This window comes from Hemitrygon akajei, chromosome 9, assembly GCF_048418815.1.
Source record: "Hemitrygon akajei chromosome 9, sHemAka1.3, whole genome shotgun sequence".
NCBI classification, from domain to species: Eukaryota; Metazoa; Chordata; class Chondrichthyes; order Myliobatiformes; family Dasyatidae; genus Hemitrygon; species Hemitrygon akajei.
Window position 1 is genome coordinate 104,842,633 of NC_133132.1, and position 22,863 is coordinate 104,865,495.

Genomic DNA, 22,863 nt, shown 5'->3' on the forward strand with positions numbered 1-22,863 from the left:
ATTTCTCAGGTAAGGACGTGTTTGGCACAGCATTGTGGGCCAAAGGGCCTGTATTGTGCTGTAGGTTTTCTGTGTTTCTACATTAACTGTAGATACTGGAAATCTAAAATACAAACAGAATAGGCTAGAAACACTCAGCAGGTCAGGCAGCATTTGCGAGGAGAGAAATTGAGGTCAAGGCACTTCTTCAGTTCTAACAAAGAGTCTTCAACCTGAAACATTAACATAGAAACAGAGAAAACCTACAGCACAATACAGGCCCTTTGGCCCACAAAGCTGTACTGAACATGTCCTTAACTTAGAAATTACCTCGGGTTACCCATAGCCCTTTATTTTTCTGAGCTCAATGTACCTGTCCAGGAGTTTCTTAAAAGACTCTATCATATCCGCCTCTACTACCGTCGCTGGCAGCTCATTCCACACACTCACCACTCTCTGCGTAAAAAAACTTACCCCTGACATCTCCTCTGTATCTAATTGTTTCTCTCTCAACCATTTCAAATTGCTGAAACGGAAATGTTCAAAAGAAAAATGGAGGGCTATGTGGGAGAGAAGGGCTAGGCTGATCTTAGAGTAAGTTAAAAGGTTGTCACACTTTTTGGGCTGAAGGACCTGCACTATGGTGTAGTGTTTTATATTCTGTGCATTTTTACAGTGTCTTTCAACTAGTATAGGGTGAAGACAATTTGTTAGAACTGATGAAGGGTCTCAACATCAAAGGTAACTGGCTTTTACTCCCCATAGATGCTGTCCGGCCTGCTGAGTGTTTCCAGCATCTTCTGTTTTCATTCATAAAGAGAGTGGGTCCACACGATGAAGGACCTGACCTGGAGAACATTAGCCCCCAGAATCATTGCATTGTTCTGCAGAGCAGATTAGATACAAAATATGTCAAAATCCCACAAACAATGAGATAATTGACTGAATAACATGCCCTGGTCACTTTGGCATGTAGGAAGGTAAATTTAATGTTGCAAGAAGGTGTGAATAGACAAGTAAACATGATTTACCAGAATTGTACATGGTCCTGGTGAGAATGCATCTGAAATATTGTTTATGGGTCTGTTCTCTCGACCACTTGAGAAGATGGGCTGAAGAATCTTAATACATCAGTCTTGGCTCTAAGCCAACTTGTGATCAAAGTACCAAATGGCACTATGGAAGTGTACGAGTGCAATGCTATTACAGTTTGGGGTGCTCCAGAGTTCAGAGTTCAGTTCTGGTGCCCTCTGTAAGGAGACTGTACATTCTCCCTATGACTGCGTGGGTTTCCTCCATGTGCTCCAGTTTCCTCCCAAAGTCCAAAGGTGTACCAATTAGTAGATTAATTGGTCATTGTAAATTGCCCTGTGATTATGCTATTGTTAAATAGGTGAGTTGCTGCACCATACAACTCATTGGCCCAGACAGGACTGTTCCACGCTGTATCTCTAAATAAAATAAATAAATTCCACTTTGTGATTAATTTTCTTTTAGGGATTTACAGAAAAAAAGAAATACAATAGAATTTATGAAAGACAATAGACAGATAGGCACATGGATGTAAGAAAATGGTAGACTATGTGGGGAGCAAAGTGTTAGATTGATCTTGGAAAAATATTCGCTTTTATTTGTCACACGTACAGCGAAACATGCAGTGAAATGCGCCATTTGTGTCGTATCAAATCAGCGAGGATTGTGCTGAGCAACGTGCAAGTATCACCATGCTTCTGTTGTCAATATAGCATGTCCACAGCTCACTAATACTAACTTATACATCTACGTAGAAACCAGAGCACTCAGAGGAAACCCACACAGTCTTGAGAAGACCGTACAAACTCCTTAAAGACAGTGGCAGGAATCGAACCCTAATCTTAAAGTTGGCACTGTAAAATGTTGCTCTAATCCCTATGCTATCATCCTGCCCAACCATTAGGCGTTAGGTCAGCAAAACATTATGGGCTGAAAGGCCTGCAGTACGCTGTACTGTCCTACGTTCTGTACGTCAGCTCAAAGCCTATGACCCACCAGACAGCAGTGATTCCTGCCAACATTAATGCTTCTAAGGTCTGGACTACCTACAACTCAGGAAGAAAATATCAATTCTACCTCTGCAAAATCCGCCAGATCTACTGGCAAGATCACTGTCCTCTCCGGGTTCAACATCCTCTACATTGAGGCCTTAATTACAGCTTCATTGATCCAGTGTTGTATTCTGTAAAGTCAAATCAAGGTAGGACTTGCACTGAAAAGTATTATAGGACAAAGTAGCCTAGTTGAAGCCCCTTTGTTGATCGGAGTCGACCATGGATGTTGTCTACATGATACACAAGCCAGGGCAGTATGATATGGAGAGCAGGCTGTTGTTCAGGAGTTGCCATTCAGCATTGAACTAAACTTAGGACTGCCTTAGAGAGTCCAGCTCCAGATTTTTCCTTGGGGTTTGCTCCTAAAACTTTTTCTATGAGTGGGTTCGCTGCAGGGCAGTGGAGGTTTGCGACCAGAGTTTTCCTTCTCCTAGATGAGCTAACACCTATGGCTGACGAGCCCCATCTGCCTGAAGCAACTGGTTTTAAGGCGCCAGTAACCTGTCTTTGCCCCTTTTCCTGTCAGTAGAAAAGGTTCCGCTGGGCTTAGTAGGTAAGGGACACATGAAGGCCAGGAGCTGGACTTGGTCGTAAAAGGCTATTTGAGAGACACATCATCAACACATATTTAACAAATAGTGAGAACTTAACCCCATTACCTCAATCCACAGTTATGACAAACTGACAGAACAAGGGCCTAGTACATGTGACAAATAAAGCTAATTTATTACAATGGAAATCAGTGTGGATGCATCTGATTCTATATTAAGGAAACATGTTTTTAAAGTTATTCATCTACTTCCTCGATAGAGCCCTTCAACTACAGTACAACATTAAGAAAGAGTTGAGTCTGGTGTTGGTACAAGTTTCAATTAATCACAGATCTCCTCTCAGTACATTCTGGATCACGTAGTTCCATGCCACTGTGAGATCGGTACTCGTTGCGATGCCTGTAAACAAAATTCCCCAATAAAATTGGCAGAAATCTGGGTGAATCAGACAAGCGTCACAGCCAATAGAGCCACTGCCTCTCTGCACCAGAGATCTGGGTTCAATGCTGACCTGTGGCGTTGTCCGTGTGGAGTCTGCACATTCACCCTGTGTTTCTCCCAGGTGCTTTGGCTTCCTCCCACATCCCAAAGGTGTGCAGGTTGGTGGGTTAATCAGTCACTGTAATTTGTGAGTGAGTGGAGATGGTGATGAGAATGTGTGGAAGATAAAATGGAAACAGTGTAGAACTAGCATAGATGGTCAATGGTCAGCATGCACTCAATGGGCCAAATGGCCCTTTTCTGCACTGTATCTGCGGCAGGGATAAAGTGACATTGACTGAATTCTCTTGCAATTTATCTATCATCGCACCATTGAGGCTTGTTCGCTTTGCGCTGCAAAAACTTATTCCTGCTTCATTCATTGTTCTGCGTATGCAGAACTATCCCAATGCTCTCAATGCCCTCTCACTGTGCTCCCCTCTCCACTCCCCACGACCCTCCCTCCTTCACCTGCCTCCCCTTCTGCTCTCCTCTTCCCTCTACCTCCCTCTGCACTCTCTGACCCTTTCCTGTGCCTACCTTCCTCCTCCCTCCCCTCTTCTCCTTCTCCCCCACCTCCATCCTCCTCTGGTAGGGAGGGCTGTGCGCATGATAGAGCTGGCTTAGTCTACAACCCTCTGCAGCCTCTTCTGATCACATCCTTGCTATAGCGATAGGAACTGCCACGGCTCAAAGACAGCTCCTTCACCACTGTTGGAACAAAGCACCAGACTACACAGTGTTTTCTCACTGCACAAGCCCTCCAGCCATGATAACATCTCTGTGTTATCATGTTTCAGATTAGACTTCAGGGAGTGGTCATGAATCATTTCAATTCAAACCTCAACTCTTCATTAATCTTGTCCTGACAACTCATGTTCTCAACATTATTTTTATTTTATATTATTTGCATAATTTGTCTTCTTTTGCACGTTAGTTGTTTGTCAGTCTTTGTTTATGACTACACTCCATGGCCGCTTTGTTAGGTACTTCCTGTATCGAATAAAATGACCCTCAGTGTACAGTATGTTCATGGTCATCTGCTGCTATAGCCCATCCACTTCATGGTTTGACATGATGTGCATTCAGAGATGCTCTCTGCACACCACTGTTGTAATGCATGTTTTTTTTTTAAGTTACTGTTGGCTTCCTGTCAACTTCAATCAATCTGGCCTTTCTCTTCTGACCTCCTCATTAACAAGGCTTTTTTGCCCACAGAACTGGTACTCAGTGGATTTTTTTTTGTTTTTTGCACCATTCTCTGTTAACTCTAGAGACAGCTGTGCATGAAAACACCAGGTCAACAGTTTCTGAGATACTCAAACCACCCCATCTGGCACCAACGGTCAAAGTCACTTAGATCACATTTTGCCTATTCTGATGTTTGGTCTGAACAACTGAACTGCTTGACGATGTCTGAAAGCATTGAGTTGCTGCCATGTGATTAGCTGCTTGGATATTTGCATTAAGTGTACCTAGTGAAGTGGCCTCTGAGTGTCATTCTTCACAAATTCTATTGTATTTCTTTACTTTCCTGTAAATGCCTGCAAGAAAATGAATCTCAAGGTAGTAAATAGTGATGTACATGTACTTTTATAATAACTTTACTTTGACTCACTTTGACTGTGACTGACTGTAGGAGGGAAATAATTCAAAGGATCTACCTACCACCTACAATCAGCTCACTATGTGAATACCATTGTACCTGATTCAACCACTTCTTCTCTCTGTAAATCTTATCCCTGTCGAATAACAGATGGAGGACATATTAAACCCTTCAGTCCATCATAATCAATGTCCATAAAAGCCAGAAGAATCACAAGTAACCATACATCAAGGGAGAGGTTGGCCAGTCTGGATCTTCAATCCTTAGAGGGTAGGAGAGTAACCTCACTTGGGGAGCTTTACAAAATCATGAGCAGCATTGAAAAGGTGGAGGAGGTTGTCTTTTCCCCAGGGTAGAGAGATCCAAATTAGGGGTCATCAGGTTAGGGTGAGAGGGGAAAGATTTAAAAGGGCACGAGGGGCTACTTTTTCACACAGAGGTTGGTGAGTGCAAGGAATGAGGAAGTGATCGAGGCAGGTACAATAGTATTTTTAAGAAGGACTTGGATAGGTACATGGACAGGCGGGCTTAGAAGAATATGGGGCAATTGCAGGAAATTCGGACTAGCTGCGTTGGCACGGACTTGATGGAGTGAAGGGCCTGTACCTATGGTATATTGCTCTATGACTCTACAACTAAACAGTTTTCTATTGATTGGAATGTGTGGATAGGTGTGTGCCTACAAAAATTTACTGTACATTCCCAAACCAAAAGCTGTGGATGAACCAGGAGGTCTGTAGTCTGCTGAGGACTAGATCTGTGGCATTTAAGTCTGGCAATCCAGGGCTGTATAAGATAGCCAGGTATGACCCAAGAGCCAAGGAACAATTCTGGGAGAGGTTAGAGGTGACATCAGATGGATATCAACTCTGGCAGGGCTTGCAGGCCATTACTTCCGACAAAGTAAAACCCAGCATCATGAATGGCAGCGATGCTTCACACCCAGACAAGCTCAATGCCTTTTATACTCACTTTGAAAGGGAGAATACAACCACAGCTACGAAGATCCCTGCAGCATCTGATGACCTGTGTGATCCCTGTCTTGGAGGCCAACATCAGGTTGCCTTTCAAGAAGGTAATCCTCACGAGGCAGCAGGGCCCAACAGACTACTTTGGCAAGGCTCTGAAAACCTGTGCCAACCAGCTGACAGGAGTATTCAATGACATTTTCTATCTTTCACTGCTACAGTTCAAAATTCCCACCAGCTTCAAAAGGGCAACAATTATACCAGTGCCTGAGAAAAGCAGGGTGAGCTGCCTCAACACGCAGCCTTTGATCACCTAGACAATGCAAATACCTACATCAGGATGCTGTTTATTGACTGTTTAACACCATCATTCCTATGATCCTGATCGAAAAGCTACAGAACCTGGGCTTCTGTACCTTCCTCAGCAACTGGATCCTCAACTTCCTAACCAGAAGACGACAATCTGTGCACATTGGAAATTACATCTCCACCTCGCTGACAATTAACACTGGTGCTCCACAGGAATGTGTGCTTAGCCAACTGCTCTACTCTCTCTACATCCATGACTGTGTGGCTAGGCATAGCTCAAACAGCACCTATAAATTTGCTGATGATACAAGCATTGTTGGCAGAATTTCAGATGGTGACAAAAGGGCATACAGGAGCGAGATATACCAGTTAGTTGAGTGGTGCTGCAGCAACAACCTTGCACTCAATGTCAGCAAGACCAAAGAGCTGATCGTGGTCTTCAGAAAAGGTAAGATGAGGGAACACACACCAATCCTCATAGAGGGATCAGAAGTGAAGAGAGTGAGCAATTTCAAGTTCCTGGGTGTCAATATCTCTGAGGACCTAACCTGGACCCAACATATCAAAGACGGCAGGACAGTGGCTACATTTCATTAGGAGTTTGAGGAGATTTGGTTTGTCAACTAACACTCAAAAACTTCTACAAATGTACCATGGAGAGTATTCTGACTGGCCACATCACCATCTTCTATAAGGACTACTGCACAAGATTGTAGAAACTTATAAAATTAGTCAGCTCTATCATGGGTACCATCCTCTGTACTATCCAAGGCATCTTCAAGGAGGAAGGAAGCATCCATCATTAAGGATACCATCCACCCAAGACATCCCCTCTTCATACTGTTAGCATCGGGATGGAGGTATAGGAGCCTGAAGGCACATACTCAGCAATTCAGGAACAGCTTCTTCCCCTCTGCCATACAATCTCTAAATGGATATTGAACCCATGAACACTACCTCACAACTTTTTTATTTCTGTTATTTTGCACTACTTATTTTAATTTAACTATTTAACATATATATATATATACACACTTAATGAAACTCAGTTTTTTTCCTCTATATGTATTTATCATATATTTCATTCTACTTCTGCTGCAAAGTTAACAAATTTCATGACATCTGCTGGTGATATTGAATCTGATTCTGATTAATGTTAATGTTTCAGCTCCATAGAACTCTGGTTAAACCACACTTGGAGTATTGTGTTGAGTTCTAGTCACTTCATTATGGAAAGAATGTGGAAGTTTTAGAGAGGGTGCAGAGATTTAGCAAGATGCTGTCCAGATAAAAGAGCATGTCTTATGAGGAAAGTTTGACTTGAGTTGGTGCTTTTCTCTTGGAAGTGAAGTAGGATGAGACTTAATGGAGGTTTACAAGATGATAGGAGGTGTAGATAGAGTGGACAGCCAGTGCCTTTTTCCCAGGGAGGAAATGGTTAATACAAGAGGGATAATTTTAAGGTGTTTGGAGAAAGAATAGGCAAGTGTAGGTTTTCAGGGGTTGGATTTTTTTTACACAGAGAGTGGTGGGTGCATAGAACGCCCTGCTGGGGATGGTGGTAGAAGTGGATGCAGAATCAGATTTAATATCATTGCCATATTTCATGACATTTGTTTTGTGGCAGCAGTGTTTGCAATACATAATAAAATAAACTATAAATTACAGTAAGTATATATTTGTAAAATAAAATAAGTGAGTAATGCAAAAAGGGAGGTAGTGTTCATGGGGTCATAGTCCATTCGGAAATCTGATAGCGAAGGGGAAGAAGCTGTTCCTGAAATGTTGAGAGTCTGTCTTCAAGCTCCTGTAACTCCTTGATGGTAGCAATGAGCAGAGGGTATGTCCTGGATGATGGGAGCCCTCAACAATGGGTGCTGCATTCTTGAAGCATTGCCTTTTGAAGGTGTCCTCGATGCTGGTGAAGCCGCCTGAGTTTACAGTTTTCTTCAGTGGCTCCTCCATACTGCAGCGATGCTACCAATTAGAATGTTCTCCATGTTACATCTGTAGAAATTTGGAGTCTTTGGTGACATATCAAGTCTCCTAATACTCCTAATGAAATGTAGCTGTTGTCGTTGTGCCTTCTTTGTAATTGCATCAGTATGTTGGGCCCAGGATAGATCTTCAGAGATGTTAACACACAGGAACTTGAAACTGCTCAGCTTTTCCTCTGTTGATCCCTTGGAGAGGATTGGTGTAATGGTCCCTTGACTTCCCCTTCCTGAAATCCCCAATCAATTCCTTTGACTTACTGATGATGTCTACATTAGGGATATTTCAGAGACTCTTAGTTAGACACATGGATAATAGAAAAATGGAGGGCTATGTGGGAGGGAAGGGTTAGATTGATCTTCGAGTAGGTTAAAAGATTGGCACAACATTGTGGACTGAAGGGCCTGTATGGTGCTGTGCTGTGTGTTCTATGTTGTAACGTCATCCTGTTGTAGTTTTTGTGAGCCAGAAGTTGAGAACTTTAACAGCAGCACATGTTGCATGTGCTGTGAAGTTTGGCTTCGATCCCTGTTCCAACTGGTCATACCAGCTACAGGCTGCCCTTCAGCTGAATTACAATCTTTGCATAATTCTCTGATTTAAAGGCAAACAACCCTCTATCGAAACTGTTGGGAGGGCCTCTCCTTTCTGTTCTGACTGTTTGCTGTTGTTGATGTTTGGTGCAACAAGTATATAACTTTATCTACGTTGTATTTTAGAAAACTTCTTTTCAAATCTTTACAATCATTGTAAAAGCAAAGACACTGGTGGGCACATTAGTGAGATTTAAACACCATCTGGTGTAAATGGATAAGAAATACTTAGAGGGCTATGGACCAAACACAGACAGTTAGGACTAACTTGCTGGGCAACGCAGATGGCATGGGTGAAAGGCCTGTTTCTATGCTATAACTAAACATCTGGACTTATCGAGGAAAGGATGGCTATGGTCAAAATGCTGCTAAATGGGATAGCAGATGGTCAGAATGGACATAGTGGGCCAAGAAGCCTCTTTCCAGGTCATGTGATTCTATGATCATGCCCTAGCAACAAAACAGCTCCCGAGCTTTGCCTAGTATCTGAATAAATAACTTGCCTTTCATTATACCTCAGAACAGTTTTCAGTGTGCAGTGCAGTTAGTGGTGTAACGTGGGAAACACCCTGTGGAATGTTCTCAGACACCGGTCTGAAAATGATCACATTAACAGTGGCCGAGACACTGAAGATAATATCCCTGATCTCCTTCAAAACAGCGCCACAGGATCCTTCATGCAGGTGGGGCCCCAGCACTCCTGCCCTGAGCTGGAAGTTCAAAGTACATAAGTATGTATATCATATACAACTTTGAGATTCATCTTCTTGCAGTCAACCACAAAGAAACACAACAGTCCAGTCTTTTGGAATCTGTTCTCTTAAAGCTATAGGATCAAGTCCCACTCTGGTTGCAGAAGTGCGAGTGGTACTAGTCAGGGCTGGTAAGTCAACTTCACTCACCATAACGGAATCTATGACCTCCAGGCTCACTTTCCAGGACTCTCTACAAATAATGTTCTGAGCATTATTTTAATTTGAGCAGTTTGGCTCCTTTAGCACATTGGTCTTCATTTATGTACAGTTTTTCAGGAAGTAGCATCCATTATCTAGGACCCCCACCATCCAGCTGTGCTCTCTTCTTGCTGATACCATTGGGCAGGAGATACAGGAGCCTTTTGCCCCACAACAGCAGGTTCAGTAACAGTTATTACACTCCAGCCATCCGGCTCTTGAACTGGTGTGGATAACTTCACTCACCTCACTCGGAAATGATTCCAGAGCCTATTGACTCACTTTCAAGTGCTCTGTATGACTCATGTTCTCAATATTATTTTTGTTTGCATAGTCTGTCTTCTTTTGCACATTTGTTATCAGTCTTTGTCTGTTCATGTAGCTAAAGGTGTTAGCTGTTGCTTCTATCGATGCCTTTTATCATCTTGTACACCTCTATCACGTCATTTTCCATCCCCCTTTGCTCAAAGGAAAAAGCTTTACTCAAACTTTTCTCATCAGACATGCTAAGCCAGGCAGCATCCTGGGAAATCTCCACTGCACCCCCTCCAAAGCTTCCACTTACTTCCTATAATGATGTTTTGAGGACAAAGACCTTACCTGCCATTTGGGAAGGTGCACTGGGGCCCTGAGGACAACAATGAACTTCACCTTCAACGTCTGCCTATACTGCAAGGCAACTCCCGAGTCAGTGAGAAGCATTTGATGTCCTCCCAGAAATCATAATAAACTCTTATCTTCAAAGGGCAGTGTGACCTTGAAGAAGACCTCTGTTGTGTGGACATCGAACGCAAGGCCTACCATCTCATGTGATCTTCTCATGGTTGGGTTTGAGGTGAATGCAAGTGCCACCTGCACAATGCAGCTCAGATACTGAGGTTAGAGAGGTCCATAGTTCTGTAGTAAAGCCAACATGTTTTTTTTGTTTGCTTATTTAAAGATACAGCACAGTAATAGACCCTTCCAACCCAATGAGCCCACACTGTCCAATTTCACCCATATGACGATTAACCTATTAACTGTACATTTTTGGAATGTGGGAGGAAACCCACATGGTCATGGGGAGAACATACAAAATCCATACAGACAACGGTGGGAATTGAACCTGGATACTGGCGCTACACTATCTTGTCGCCCCATAAAATGTGATTGACCTCATAATCTACCTCATCATGGCTTTGCTCCTTATTGCCTGCACTTCACTTTCTCTGTAACACTTTAGTTAGGATAAGTACATGGACGGGAGGGGTGTGGAGGGCTATGATCCAGGTGCTTGTCAACAGGTCTAAGCAGAATTGAACCTGGGTCCAGAGCACTGTAATAGCGTTATGCCAACTGCTAGACAACTAAATTACTTTAGTGGCTTCAGTATTTCTTGCCGCAAACCTCCACCCTATGTCTAAGAAGATGCCCAATGCCCACTTGGAGGAGATGGAGTTTACAGGGTAACAATCAAGATACCAACAGAGGTTACGAATCTGGACATGAACCACCTATGGTGATATCACATGTCACGTGTAAGAACATGATTGGACGGAGTTCTGAGCATGCGCAGAAATAAAAGAATAATCTAGAAGCGTGGCAGTGTTAAAACGTGGCTGCTGTTTGCTGTTGTAAATAAAAGTTCTAGTTTTAATTCTTCCAGAATATGGTTTGTTCTTAGTAACCCACGGTACATATAAAGAACACAACATGGTGTCAGAAGTCGGTGTGGAAGAATAATATGGAAACGGGATAATTGAAAAAAAGAAGTGCAAACTTTTTCGTTGTTCGCTAACAGCTTTTGCAACCCCCATCGACGCTTCAGCTGACTGGAAATGTCGCTGAAAACTGGAGAAGATTTAAACAGCGATTTGAAATTTATTTTTCGGCGATTGGAGCAGATTAAAAAATTGAAAAAAATGAAAGCAGCAATTCTACTCCATGTGACTGGTGACAACACAATTGAGGTATATAACCATTTTACTTTTGAGAATGGAGATAATTTGAATCTAAAAGCGATAATCGACAAGTTTGAAGCATTTTGTATACCGAAGTGCAATGTGATGTATAAACGGTACAAAATCTTTACATGCAAGCAGAAAGCTGGTCAAACGATTGATCAATTTGGTATGGAATTGAGAAACCACAGTAAAACATGCGAGTTTGCAGAACTGACGGACTCTCTCATTAAGGACAGAATTGTTTGTGGCATTCTAGATACTGCTCTGAGAGAAAGACTCTTAAGAGAACCAGATGTAAATTTGGAAAAAGCTTTGATTCTCTGCAAAGCTTCAGAAACCGTGATGTCGCAGGCTAAAGAGCTTTTTATTGAGAACTGCAACGTATACGCTGTGCACCAACATATTAGAAAAAAAAATGAAGCAACAACGAAACTGAAAGAGAGCAAGACATAGTTTGAAAGAAAAAAACTTTGTGATCGCTGTGGACGGGAGCACTGCCCTAAAAAGTGTTCAGTGTATGGAAAAATATTCAATCACTGTGGTAAGAGTAATCATTTTTCACGCTGTTGCAGAAGTAGAAAGGAAATAAAACACGTAAATGCAGTGCTTGAAAATGAACTTGAGTTTTACATAGATGTGCTTTGTGAAAACAAAGAAAGAATGACTGGATTATGCCATTGCAAGTGAACTAAAACATTATTCTATTTAAATTGGATACTGGAGCACAAGTAAATGTTCTTGCGGAATCTGTGTTTAATGCATTAAAACCAAGACCAAAGTTACATCAGACAAATATAAAAGTGACTGGGTACTCAGGTGCAGACGTTCCAGTTAAAGGAACATCTGTGGCAAAAGTAATACACAAAAATACAGTAGTGTGCACATGCTTTCATTTGTGGTCGTGTCAAAAAAACTGTACAGTCAATACTTAATTTATCTGCCTGTGAGAGACAGAATTTGGTGAAAAGAGTCTTAGTCCTGGACAATGACACAGAGTCAGAATACAGTGACTTGATGAAAGAGAGAGAGAAAGAGAACAGAATTTGATTCCAACGCAGCAAAAGTAAAAGAAGTCATAAACAAAGCCCTCAGACCCATCCCTTTGTTACCAGCATCTGACAAAGCTTTGCCACAAACACCAAACTTGCCAGTACAGTACAATACTGATCTGAAGCCAAAGAGTGACAAGAATCAGGATCCAATTGAAGAAGTGAAAGCACAAGTGAAGGAATTGAGGTTTTATTGAAATAATGAAGTCTCAGCATAAAAAAGAGATTATACAGTTAATGAATGAATTGCGATTTCTTCGCAAAGACCTCAAGAAAGAGCCAACTTCAGAGTTTCCGTTAACTGATGCAGACCAGACAAAACAACAACGAAACACAAGAACTGTGTGAACCACTTAGGTCTACTCGTGTTCGTAAACCTCCAGAGAGTCTGATAGAGACATGTTAAATTATACATTTGTTTTGATTAATGTTGCTAATTGCTTTTTTTTTAAGGAAAGGAAGATATGGTGATATCATGTGTCACGTGTAAGAACATGATTGGATGGAGTTCGGAGCATGCACAGAAATGAAACAATGACCTAGAAGCATGGCAGTGTTAAAACGTGGTTGCTGTTTGCTGTTGTAAATAAAAGTTCTGGTTTTAATTCTTCCAGAATATAGTTTGTTCTTAGTAACCCACAGTACAGATAAAGAACACAACACCACCCAGGAAGCATTCAATTAGGACCAACTCACTGGCGCTTCTGGGTCTATCTTTAGCTGTTATGCAATAGCACATCCATGGTCTGAAGAGAAGGGTGCTTAGTGAGGCTGGACTGAAGTTACCTTGGAAATCCAGAGACAACTGAAAGAATATTCCCTTCCCTCTATGAAAAGAGCTGAAATATGAATGACCTTCCACACCTGGCCAATGAGAGAACTAAAATATACAAGGAAGGATGTAATGCAGGTTTTATAAGGCATTGGTCAGACAGAACTTGGAGCATTGAGCAGTTTTGGGCCCCTAATCTGAGGAAGGATGTGCTGGCAATGGAGCAGGTTCAGAGCAGATTCACAAGAATGATTCCAAGAATGAAAGACTTAACGTACAAAGAGCATTTGATGGCCCTGGGCCTGTACTGCTGGAGTTTAGAAGAATGAGGTTGGGGGGGGGGGGGGGGGGGGGTGTAAATCTTACTGAAACCTGTTGAATATTAGAAGGCCTAGACATAGAGTGGCCATGGAGAGGATGTTTTCTATAGTGGGAGAGTCTAGACCAGATGACACAGACTCACCATGACTGCATGCTCCTCCGGATGGTCTGGCTTTCTTCCAAAGACAGATGGGTTAGTAGGTTAACTGGTCACACGGTGTAATTGGTCAGTGTGGGCTTGTTGGGTCAGAAAGGCCTGTTACCATTCTTACTTATAAATATAATTATTTACAGTTGCATCTGCAAACATATGTTGGGATTTAACAAGTTAATAAGAATTATTTCATGCTCATTGCATAAACTCAGAACGAGAAGTTTACAAGACAGTTGCCAATTTGCAGACATTCCCAGCAGGCTAATTGGTTGTAACTGGACAGTGTAACCTGTTGGGCCAGAAAGGCCAGTTACTGTGCTGTCCCTCTAAAGAAGAAACCATACTTGCACCAAAATGTTTCATTAATTTTGCTCAAACAAGATGCATCCTGGCACTTAAAATGCATTTACAGTAAGTTCAAAGACATGTATTTGCAAGAAACTTTTCATTAGAATTGGGTGTGTTGTTCAAATATTTGAGACCTGGTGATCGTAGGTGGTGGTGCTATTTATTTGCTATTTGTAAATTTTTATTATTGTTTGTTAATTTAATTGTGGCAATATTACTTTGTGTGTTGTGTGAATTATATGTATTGTGTTATACATCATGATCTGGAGCAATGTTGCTTTTTTCGGTAGGTATGTTGAATTGCAATAAACTTGAACTTGACAGCAATTATTCATGCATTGCCCTGAATGATATGCATCTTAGTTTGCAAGAACATCCTGTAAAGTTTGCAAAACTCCAGCAAAGGAATAACAGAACTTCATAAATGGAGACGCAAGAGACTGCAGATGCTAGGATCTAGAGCAACAAACAAGATACTGGAGGAACTCAGCAGTTCAGGCAGCATGGGAAATGGAGATGATGTTTCAGAACAAGACCTTTTCTCTGGACTGGATGTCACAAATATTGGTTAAATTAACCAAAAGCCAACAATTATGTCATTGAGCTACACACACAAAATGCTGGAGGAACTCAGCAGATCTGGCAGCATCTATGGCAGGAAAATGAACATTCTATGTCTCAGGCCGAGACCCTTCATCAGGACTGGAAAGGAGAGGGCAGAAGCCAGAATGAGAAGGTGGAGGGGGAGGAGGAGCACAAGCCAGCAGGTGAGAGGAGAGGGGAAAGGTGGGTTGATGGGGGAGGGGTGAGTGAAGTAAGAAGCTGTGAAGTTATAGATGGAAAAGGTTAATGGTTAAAGGAGGAATCTACTAGAAGAGTGGACCATGGAAGAAAGGGAAGAAGGTGGGGAAACAGGGAGGTGATGGGCAGGTTGAAAAGGTGGGAGAGGGCAAGGAAAGGGCTGAAGAGCTACAGGAATGAAGGAAAACAAAGGAGGGGGAAGGAAGGGAAATAGAGGACAATGATTACTGGAAGTTAAAGAAATCAATGTTGATGCCAGCAGGTTGAAGACTATGAAGACACAATAAGTGGTGTTGCTCATCCAACCTGCATCTGACCTCATCATGAATGTGTTACTCAACATTTCCAACATCTGCAGAATCTCATGTCTCAACTGAAACTGAAATGCATGAACACAATTGACAATAAACATTTGTTTTTCAGTAGTTAATTAAGTATTAAGCAACCATCAAAACTACCAAAAGAATAAGTTCTTCAAAAATCAAACTGCAGAACCCAGCAATACTGATCAGTAAATTAATAGTTCTACTATTAACTTACTGATCAGATGCCAAGATTCCAGAACGTCTAAGGTCATTTTTTTTTCTCCAAATTACAGCATGTGACATTAGGTGAGACTAGAGCGAGAGGTCACGGGATAAGGATGAAAGATGAACGGTTTAGGGGGAACATGAGAGGGAACTTCATCACTCAGAAAGTGTGGATTGTGCTGCCAACAGAAGTAGTAGATATGAATTCTCAACATTTAAGAGAAATTTGGATAAGTATATAGATGAGAGGGGTATGGAGGGCTAAGGCCTGGATGCAGGTCGATGGGACAAAACAGAATAATAGTTTGACATGGACCAAAGGGCCTGTTTCTGCGTGGTAGGGTTCCATGAGTCTATGGAAATAGTGACTTAGAAAAATTAATTTCAAAACATTTGCTTCCTTCACAGATATTTACAAAGTTGATGTTTATTAGCCAAAAATATTATTGACTGTTTTAACACCTAACAAATGCATTAAACCAGGTACCTCCACATTTTCCAAACTAAAGACCACAGTTAACAAAACAACAGAGTAGGAAATTTAATTAGTTAAATTCAACACCAAGCGGCTGAGGTCCATAGCAATCACTGTTTGGCAATGCCCATAAACCACTGAAGATTTATGTCCACAATCTACCTCAACAGAGGCCACAGCTATCTGTCACCGTGACAACAGAGAGATTTCTTAGTACCTGCAGAAAATAAATTCATTTGGAAAATAGCCTTCTTTCTTGAAAGACTAATACCAAATTTTAATAATCAGTGGTTAGGAATGGTCGGCAAAAAGCCTTAATTTATTGTAAAGACAAATCTTAAACTTCCCTGTGCAATATTTGATTAAAAATTATAAAATCACGGCAGGTTTCACATATGACAAAACCATTCACAATTACTAACGAAGTCCAGTTGAAAGGAGATGCAGTGGGTGTGGAGAGAGACATATGGAAGGGGTGACACGGATTAGACGTAACCATGTTGTGTGCAGCTCTGGTCACGTACCTCCAGGAAAGATATCAATAAGATAGGGTCATAAAACCACTTTTGGCAACTGGCCTTCATAAATCAATGTTCTAAGTACAGGAATTGGGATACAATTTTGAAGCTGTACAAGACACTGGTGAAACCCAATTTGGAGTATTGTGTGCAGTTCTGGTCACCTACTTACAAGAAAAATATCATTAAGATTGAAAGACTGCAGAGAAAGAGCATGTGAGGTTAGGACTTCATTCCCTGGAGCATAGGAACTTAAGGGGAGATTTGATAGGGGTATACAAAGGATATTGCAAGTAGGTTTTTTTCCCCTGAGATTGGGTGAGACTACAACTAGACTGTAGCAGGGTACCCCCGAGAGAAAATAGAAAGTAAGTAAGAGGTGGCATCAGAGGCAGACAGGTGTCGGAAGGGGCTTTTTGCACACTGACCTTCAGTGACAGCACTGAGGTTATGGGTTAAGGGTCAAAAGTGAAAGACTTAAGAACTTCTTCAGTCAGAAGGATATGAGAGTGTGGAATGAGTCTCTAGTGGATGTGGGTAGATGCAGATTCGATTGTAACATTTAAGAGAAACTTCAATCAGTGCATGGATGGGGCAGGTATGCAAGAATATGGCCCAGATGCAGGTCAATGGGAACAGGCAGAATTATGGTTTGGCACAGACCAGATGGGCCAAAGGGCCTGTTTCTGTGCTGTAGTGTTCTATGACTCAATATATAGAGTGTTGGTCGCACCATAATTGTTTGGCGAAGATACCATTTATTCAGCAGGACATGGCTTAGGAGTTACACAAGCCCTAGTACGTTTCTCTATCATCCCCTTATGAAAAGAAAACACTATACTTGTCAGTTACAAGGCCAGCATATGAGTCTGGTGTCCTTGCCATAATGAGCAAATCAATTCAAAACAAAGGTAGGGGAGAGCAGTGGTAAGGAGACACAAGTCACTCAAGATGGTCTGTGGATGATTCAGGAAAGTAAGAACTGATTTTTACAACTAATAAAAACGTGTACCATAGCGGAACGATATTCGTAAACCTGCATTACCATTATTAAACTCGCTATACACAAAATGTAAAATTTATACAATCCAAGCTGCCAAACTGTATAAAAAGTATCAAATTTCACATAAAACTGTACAATTATTTTTCAGCAGGTCCAAACACCCCCAAAAATATACCTTTTCTTAAAAAAAAGAGTTCACCCTGTGTTTAACAAAATTATAAGCAAGGATTTCTAAATTCTATACAGTAGTGCATCTACCTATATATATATTTATATTTATATATACACATATAAAAAGAATTTTTTTGGGAAAAACATGATTACATTGTGCAGAATGCCTTTGGATCAATTGGTGAATTGATCAATCACTGTGGGGAAGCAAGGCACTTTCTTCCAGGCTGTAGTTGGTGACATGAGACAAAAATCACATGGGGTTGGCTTGTGCAAACAGAAGGGAACAATTCCAAGGAAGGGTTTGTCACGACGGCTGAGAGAGTCAGGGAGACACACAAGGTGAGAGCTTGAGGTAAAACTCTATACGGAAGTGGTTAATCTTTGAGTGGCGTTATTGACCTCATTTTTGTTGGAGTCCAGTGCTTTAGCAGCATTCATCTCATTTCTCAAGTTCTCTGCCGTCTTTTTCAAGGTCTTCAACTCCCCAGGATGTGGAGTGGCTCTCCGTAGCAGGGTACCCTGGAAAGAAAGCAGAAAATGAGTAAGTAGTGTCATCACAGAACGTTTAGCACACTGGCCTTCATCGGTGAGGGTACTGAACAGAGGTGTCGGGACATTATGCTGCAGTTGTAAAAGTTGCTAGTGAGGCTACAAAGGTGGTCCTAAACCTGGCAGTGTGGGACCTGAGACTCCTGTACCTCCTTCCTGGTGAGAGCAGAGAGAAGAGAGCACTGCCTGGATGGTGGGGGGACCTCGATGAAGGATGTTGCTTTCCTGCGAAAGCACTCCTTGTTGATGTGCTCAATGGTGGGGAGGGCTTTCCCTGTGATCCACCACTTTCTGTGGGCTTTTCCATTCTTGGGTACGGAAACATCTCCAAGTTAATTTTTTGAGTTTGCCATGTTGACGGGACTGAAGTCACATAGACTAGATTGGATAAGGATGACAAATTTCCTCCACCGGAGTACACCTTTGAACAATTTGGGTTTTACCATAGGAAGGCAGTTTATAGGATCACATTACTAAAACCATCTGCTTATCCAAATCACAAGTTCAAAATACACAGCTGCCAAGGAGGGATCTGGATTCGGGTCTCTAAGAACCTGGTCTCTGGATTACTGACCCAGTAACATATTTGCCTCTCCACAACCAATCGCACAAGGTAAGTCAGACAGCAATGTTGTCCATACTGATGACCAGTTGGTGTTAAAGAGGGGAGCTGGAATCGGAACCTTCTTGCGTTTAAAGCATCCGTACTCAGAAGGAAAACGGAATTGGTTTATTATTGTCACATGTACCAAGATACAGTGAAAAGCTTGTCTTGTATACTATTCATACAGATCAAATCATTACATGGTCAATTCATGTAGAACAAGGTAAAACAATAGCAGAATGTAGAATAAAGTGTAACAGCTACAAAAGTACAGTGCAGGTAAACAATAAAGTGCAAGATCATATCAAGGTAGATCGTGATGCCAAGAGTCCATCTTATTGTACTAGTGAAATATTTAATAGTCTTATAACAATGGGTTAGAGGTTGTCCTTCAGCCTGATGGTACGTGTTTTCAGTTTTTTTATCTTTCTCCCAAAGGGGGAAGGGAAAAGCAAGACTATCCAGGGTGAGTGGGGTCTTTGATTATGATTAACATGCACAAAATGCTGGAGGAACTCAGCAGGTCAAGTGACATTTAGGGAAAGGAATAAACAGTCGACATTTCAGGCCAAGACCCTTCATCAGGACTGGAAATGAAGGGAGAAAAACCCAGTCAGCAAGAAGAGTAGACAGAGACAATGGAGGGAGATGTGCTGAGCTGTGTCCACAACTCTCTGCAGTTTCTTTCAGTCACAAGCAGAGCAGTTGCCATACAAGCCATAGATAGGATGCTTTCTGTGGTCCATCAATAAGAAATGGTAAGTCGATAGAAACATGCAACATTTCTTTCACCACCTGAGGAAGTAGATGTGTTAGCGATCTTTCTCAACAGTGATATCTATGTGGTTGGACCAGGACTGACTATTGTTGATGTTCACTCCTCGGATCTTGAAATTCTCTTTCTCAACACAGTTGATGTAGACAGCAGCATGTGTACTGTATCCCCCCCCCACACCCCAAAACCAATAAACAGTTCTTCTGTTTCCCATTTCCAACATCTCTGCAGATGCCAAAAACTGGAAACAAAACAGAAAGTGTTTGAAGTGCTCAGGGGATCAGGCAGCATCTGTGAAGAAAGAAATTACCTTTTCTTCATCGTCATCATCATCCTGATCGTCTAGGAAGCGTATTGCACTAATTCGGTTCATGGCACGTTCATTCCACATTTCATCAGAAACGTCAGTCACCAGGCTCTCCAGTGCAGTACAGCGTGGCAAATTATCTGCAAAAAAAACAAAACACCGTTTGTCACTGACGAACAGCTCAACAAATTAACACACAAAAGCTTACAAAGTATTTTCTTTGCACATATTAAAATTACTAGCTGCACTTTCAAAATAGGCAATTCTATATTCAAACATTTCGAGCTGTGCTCTGACACAGTGGAAGGATGGTGGGGATCCTTAATGCTGCCTTCTTGAGGCATTGCCATTTGAAGGCATCCTTGAAGGAGGGGTGGGTTGTGCCCACGATGCAGCTGGCTGAGTTTACATCCCTCTGCAACTTTTACCGATCCTGTGCAGTGGCCCCTCTGTACCTGAAGTTGATGCAATAGTTTGGGTGCTGTCCATGGTACATCTGTAGAAATTTGCCAGAGCCTTTGGAAGTTCAGTCGCACATTTCCAAAGTCAGGTTTCCTCCAAATTTCCTCCAACCCCCAATTAAATACAACCGTTGCTATACCCTCGTCATAATTGCATCAATATTTAATTTAATTTAGAGAAACAGCACAGTATCAGGCCCTCCCAACCCAATTATACCTGTGTGACCAATTATCCTACCAACCTGTAAGTCTTCAAAATGTGGGAAAAACCTATAGAAAACCTGTGTGGTTATAGGGAGAATGTACAAACTCCATACAGTCGGTGGTGGGTATTGAACCCGTGTCACTGGTGTTGTAATAGCATTATGATAACTGCTAGGTTATCATGTCCCCGCACAATACACTGGCACAATACACGGGCCCTGGATAAACCTTCAGAGATGTTGTCACCCACGAACCTGAAGCTGCATCTATTATAATAATCGTATTTATTTAAATCTCCCTCAACGCACTGAACTGATGAAGTGATCTGTATGAATGGTATGCAAAAAAAGTTTTTCACTGCATAATAACAAACCAATTTAATTTCATGTGGTACCTTTCACCTCCCTTCAGGCTACGCTGAGTAGCATTACTCCTGACGCACGGTTTACTGGTTTAATGTGGTCAAAGCAGCAGCAAATTGTATGATCCCTTTAATGACCATTTGGTAATAACAAGTCAAACTATTTCAAAGTCAATGTTAAAGTAAATTTATTATCAAAGTACATATATGTTACCATATATGTACACCCCTGAGCTTCACTTACAGGCAGTTACAGGAAAATAAGGGAATAGAATAGAATTTATGAAAAATCTATACATAAACAAAGATGGACAAGTAACAATGTGCAAAGACACATAAAACAATTTTGAGAACACGAGTTGTAGAGTCCTTGAAAGTGAGTCTGTAGGTTGTTCCACACACAAAATGCGAGAGAACTCCGCAGGCCAGACAGCAGCTATGGAAAAAATACAGTTGATGTTTCTGTCCAAAACCCTTCAGCAAGGTTTCAGCCTGAAACGTCAACTATACTTTTTTTTCCCATAGGTGCTACCTGGCCTGCTGAGTTCTTCTCGCATTTTGTGTGTGTTGCTCGGATTTCCAGCGTCAGCAGGTTTTCTCCTGTAGTTAAGAGTTGTGGTGATCGGAGTTGGTTCAGGAGCCTGATGGTTGTATAGTTATAATTGAACCTGGTAACCTGGTGATGTGGGACTGTACCGCCTGTCTGATGGTAGTAGGGAGAAGTGAGCATGGCCTGGAAGGTGGGGATCCTTGATGATGGCTGCTGTTTCCTTGTGGCAGCGCTCCTTGTAGATGTGCTCAACGGTGGGGATGGCTTTTCCTGTGATGTGTATCCACCACTTCATGTTGCATTTTCTGTTTCTGGGCATTGTTGTTTCCATATCAGGCCATGATACAACCAGTTAAGATACTCCTACTGTGAAAATATAGAAGCTTATCAAGTTTTTAGGTGACATGCCAAATCTATGCAAACTTCTAAGAAGTAGAGGTATTGTTGTGCTGTAGCAATGTAGTGACAGGTTGATATCGATGCAATGCTCCTCAGACAGGATGAAGAGGTCAATACTCCCCAATGCCATTAGGCTTTACAATTCAACCGCCAGGAGTAAGATATGTTAAAGTGCCGGGGTTGATTGTATTTAATGTATCTAAGTAAACTACTTAAGAACTTTTTAAAAGCTATTATTAATGCTTTTTGAGAGAGTGATTTAGATGCATATCATATTTTTACTGAGTAATTTTATGTAATTAGTTTTGCTAAAACAAGTGTATGGGACATTGGAAAAAATGTTGAATTTCCCCATGGGGTTGAATAAAGTATCTATCTATCTATCTATCTACACACAGAGCTAGAAATAACGAAACTCGAGACTAGTTCATTCAAACTTCGCGGCGCTGGCTTTTACGCAGTTCCGTTCCCACCCTCTCCGGGCGGAAATGACGTCAGAGGTGCATTACAAAAGTCTCTTCCTGCGCGCAGGCTTTCTCCCCTAGCTGGTGAAGAAGACGGCCCAGCGCCATTTTGGGGCTGGCCTCTCTGCCAACGCGTGCGCCATTTTGTGAGCCAGTTCTCCTGTGTAGAAAGTGGGTCGCCACAGTGCTTTCTTTGTCAAGGCACCCTCTGTACATGCTGCTCCCGGAACAGATCTGCTGATATGATCATGCCAATTAATTTTAATTTCTTGGTACTCTCCACCTCCCATCCCTTAATGAGGACTTCCAGCTTCTTCCTCCTGTAGTCAATTATCAGCCCTTTAATTTTGCTGATGTTGAGCGAGAGGTTGTTGCCGTAGCATGATTCAACCAGATTTTCAGTCTCCCTCCTACAGGCCCATTCTTCATCATGTGGTCAAAGCAGCAGCAAATTGTGAGATCCCTCTAACAACAACGTAGTAATAACAAGTCAAATGATTTGAATGATGCCAGCTGGCCGATGGAGATGGTTGGGGACACTGGGGTTAATGCTGCTGGTCAAAATGGTACCATTTTACAC

At 41.8% G+C, this 22,863-nt stretch overlaps 1 protein-coding gene across 1 annotated transcript in view; it reads right to left on the reverse strand.

Moving 5' to 3' along the window:
• Positions 1-15,840: 15,840 nt before the first annotated feature.
• The window catches only part of lrrc1 (leucine rich repeat containing 1), a 133,417-nt gene continuing 126,394 nt past the window's right edge, over positions 15,841-22,863 (reverse strand). The window contains exons 13-14 of the mRNA XM_073056722.1: positions 19,848-19,984; positions 15,841-18,128 (exon numbers count right to left, since the gene is read on the reverse strand). Of these exons, the coding sequence (XP_072912823.1) occupies positions 17,970-18,128; positions 19,848-19,984 (296 nt within the window). The 3' untranslated portion in view covers positions 15,841-17,969. The remainder of the gene's footprint in view (positions 18,129-19,847; positions 19,985-22,863) is intronic.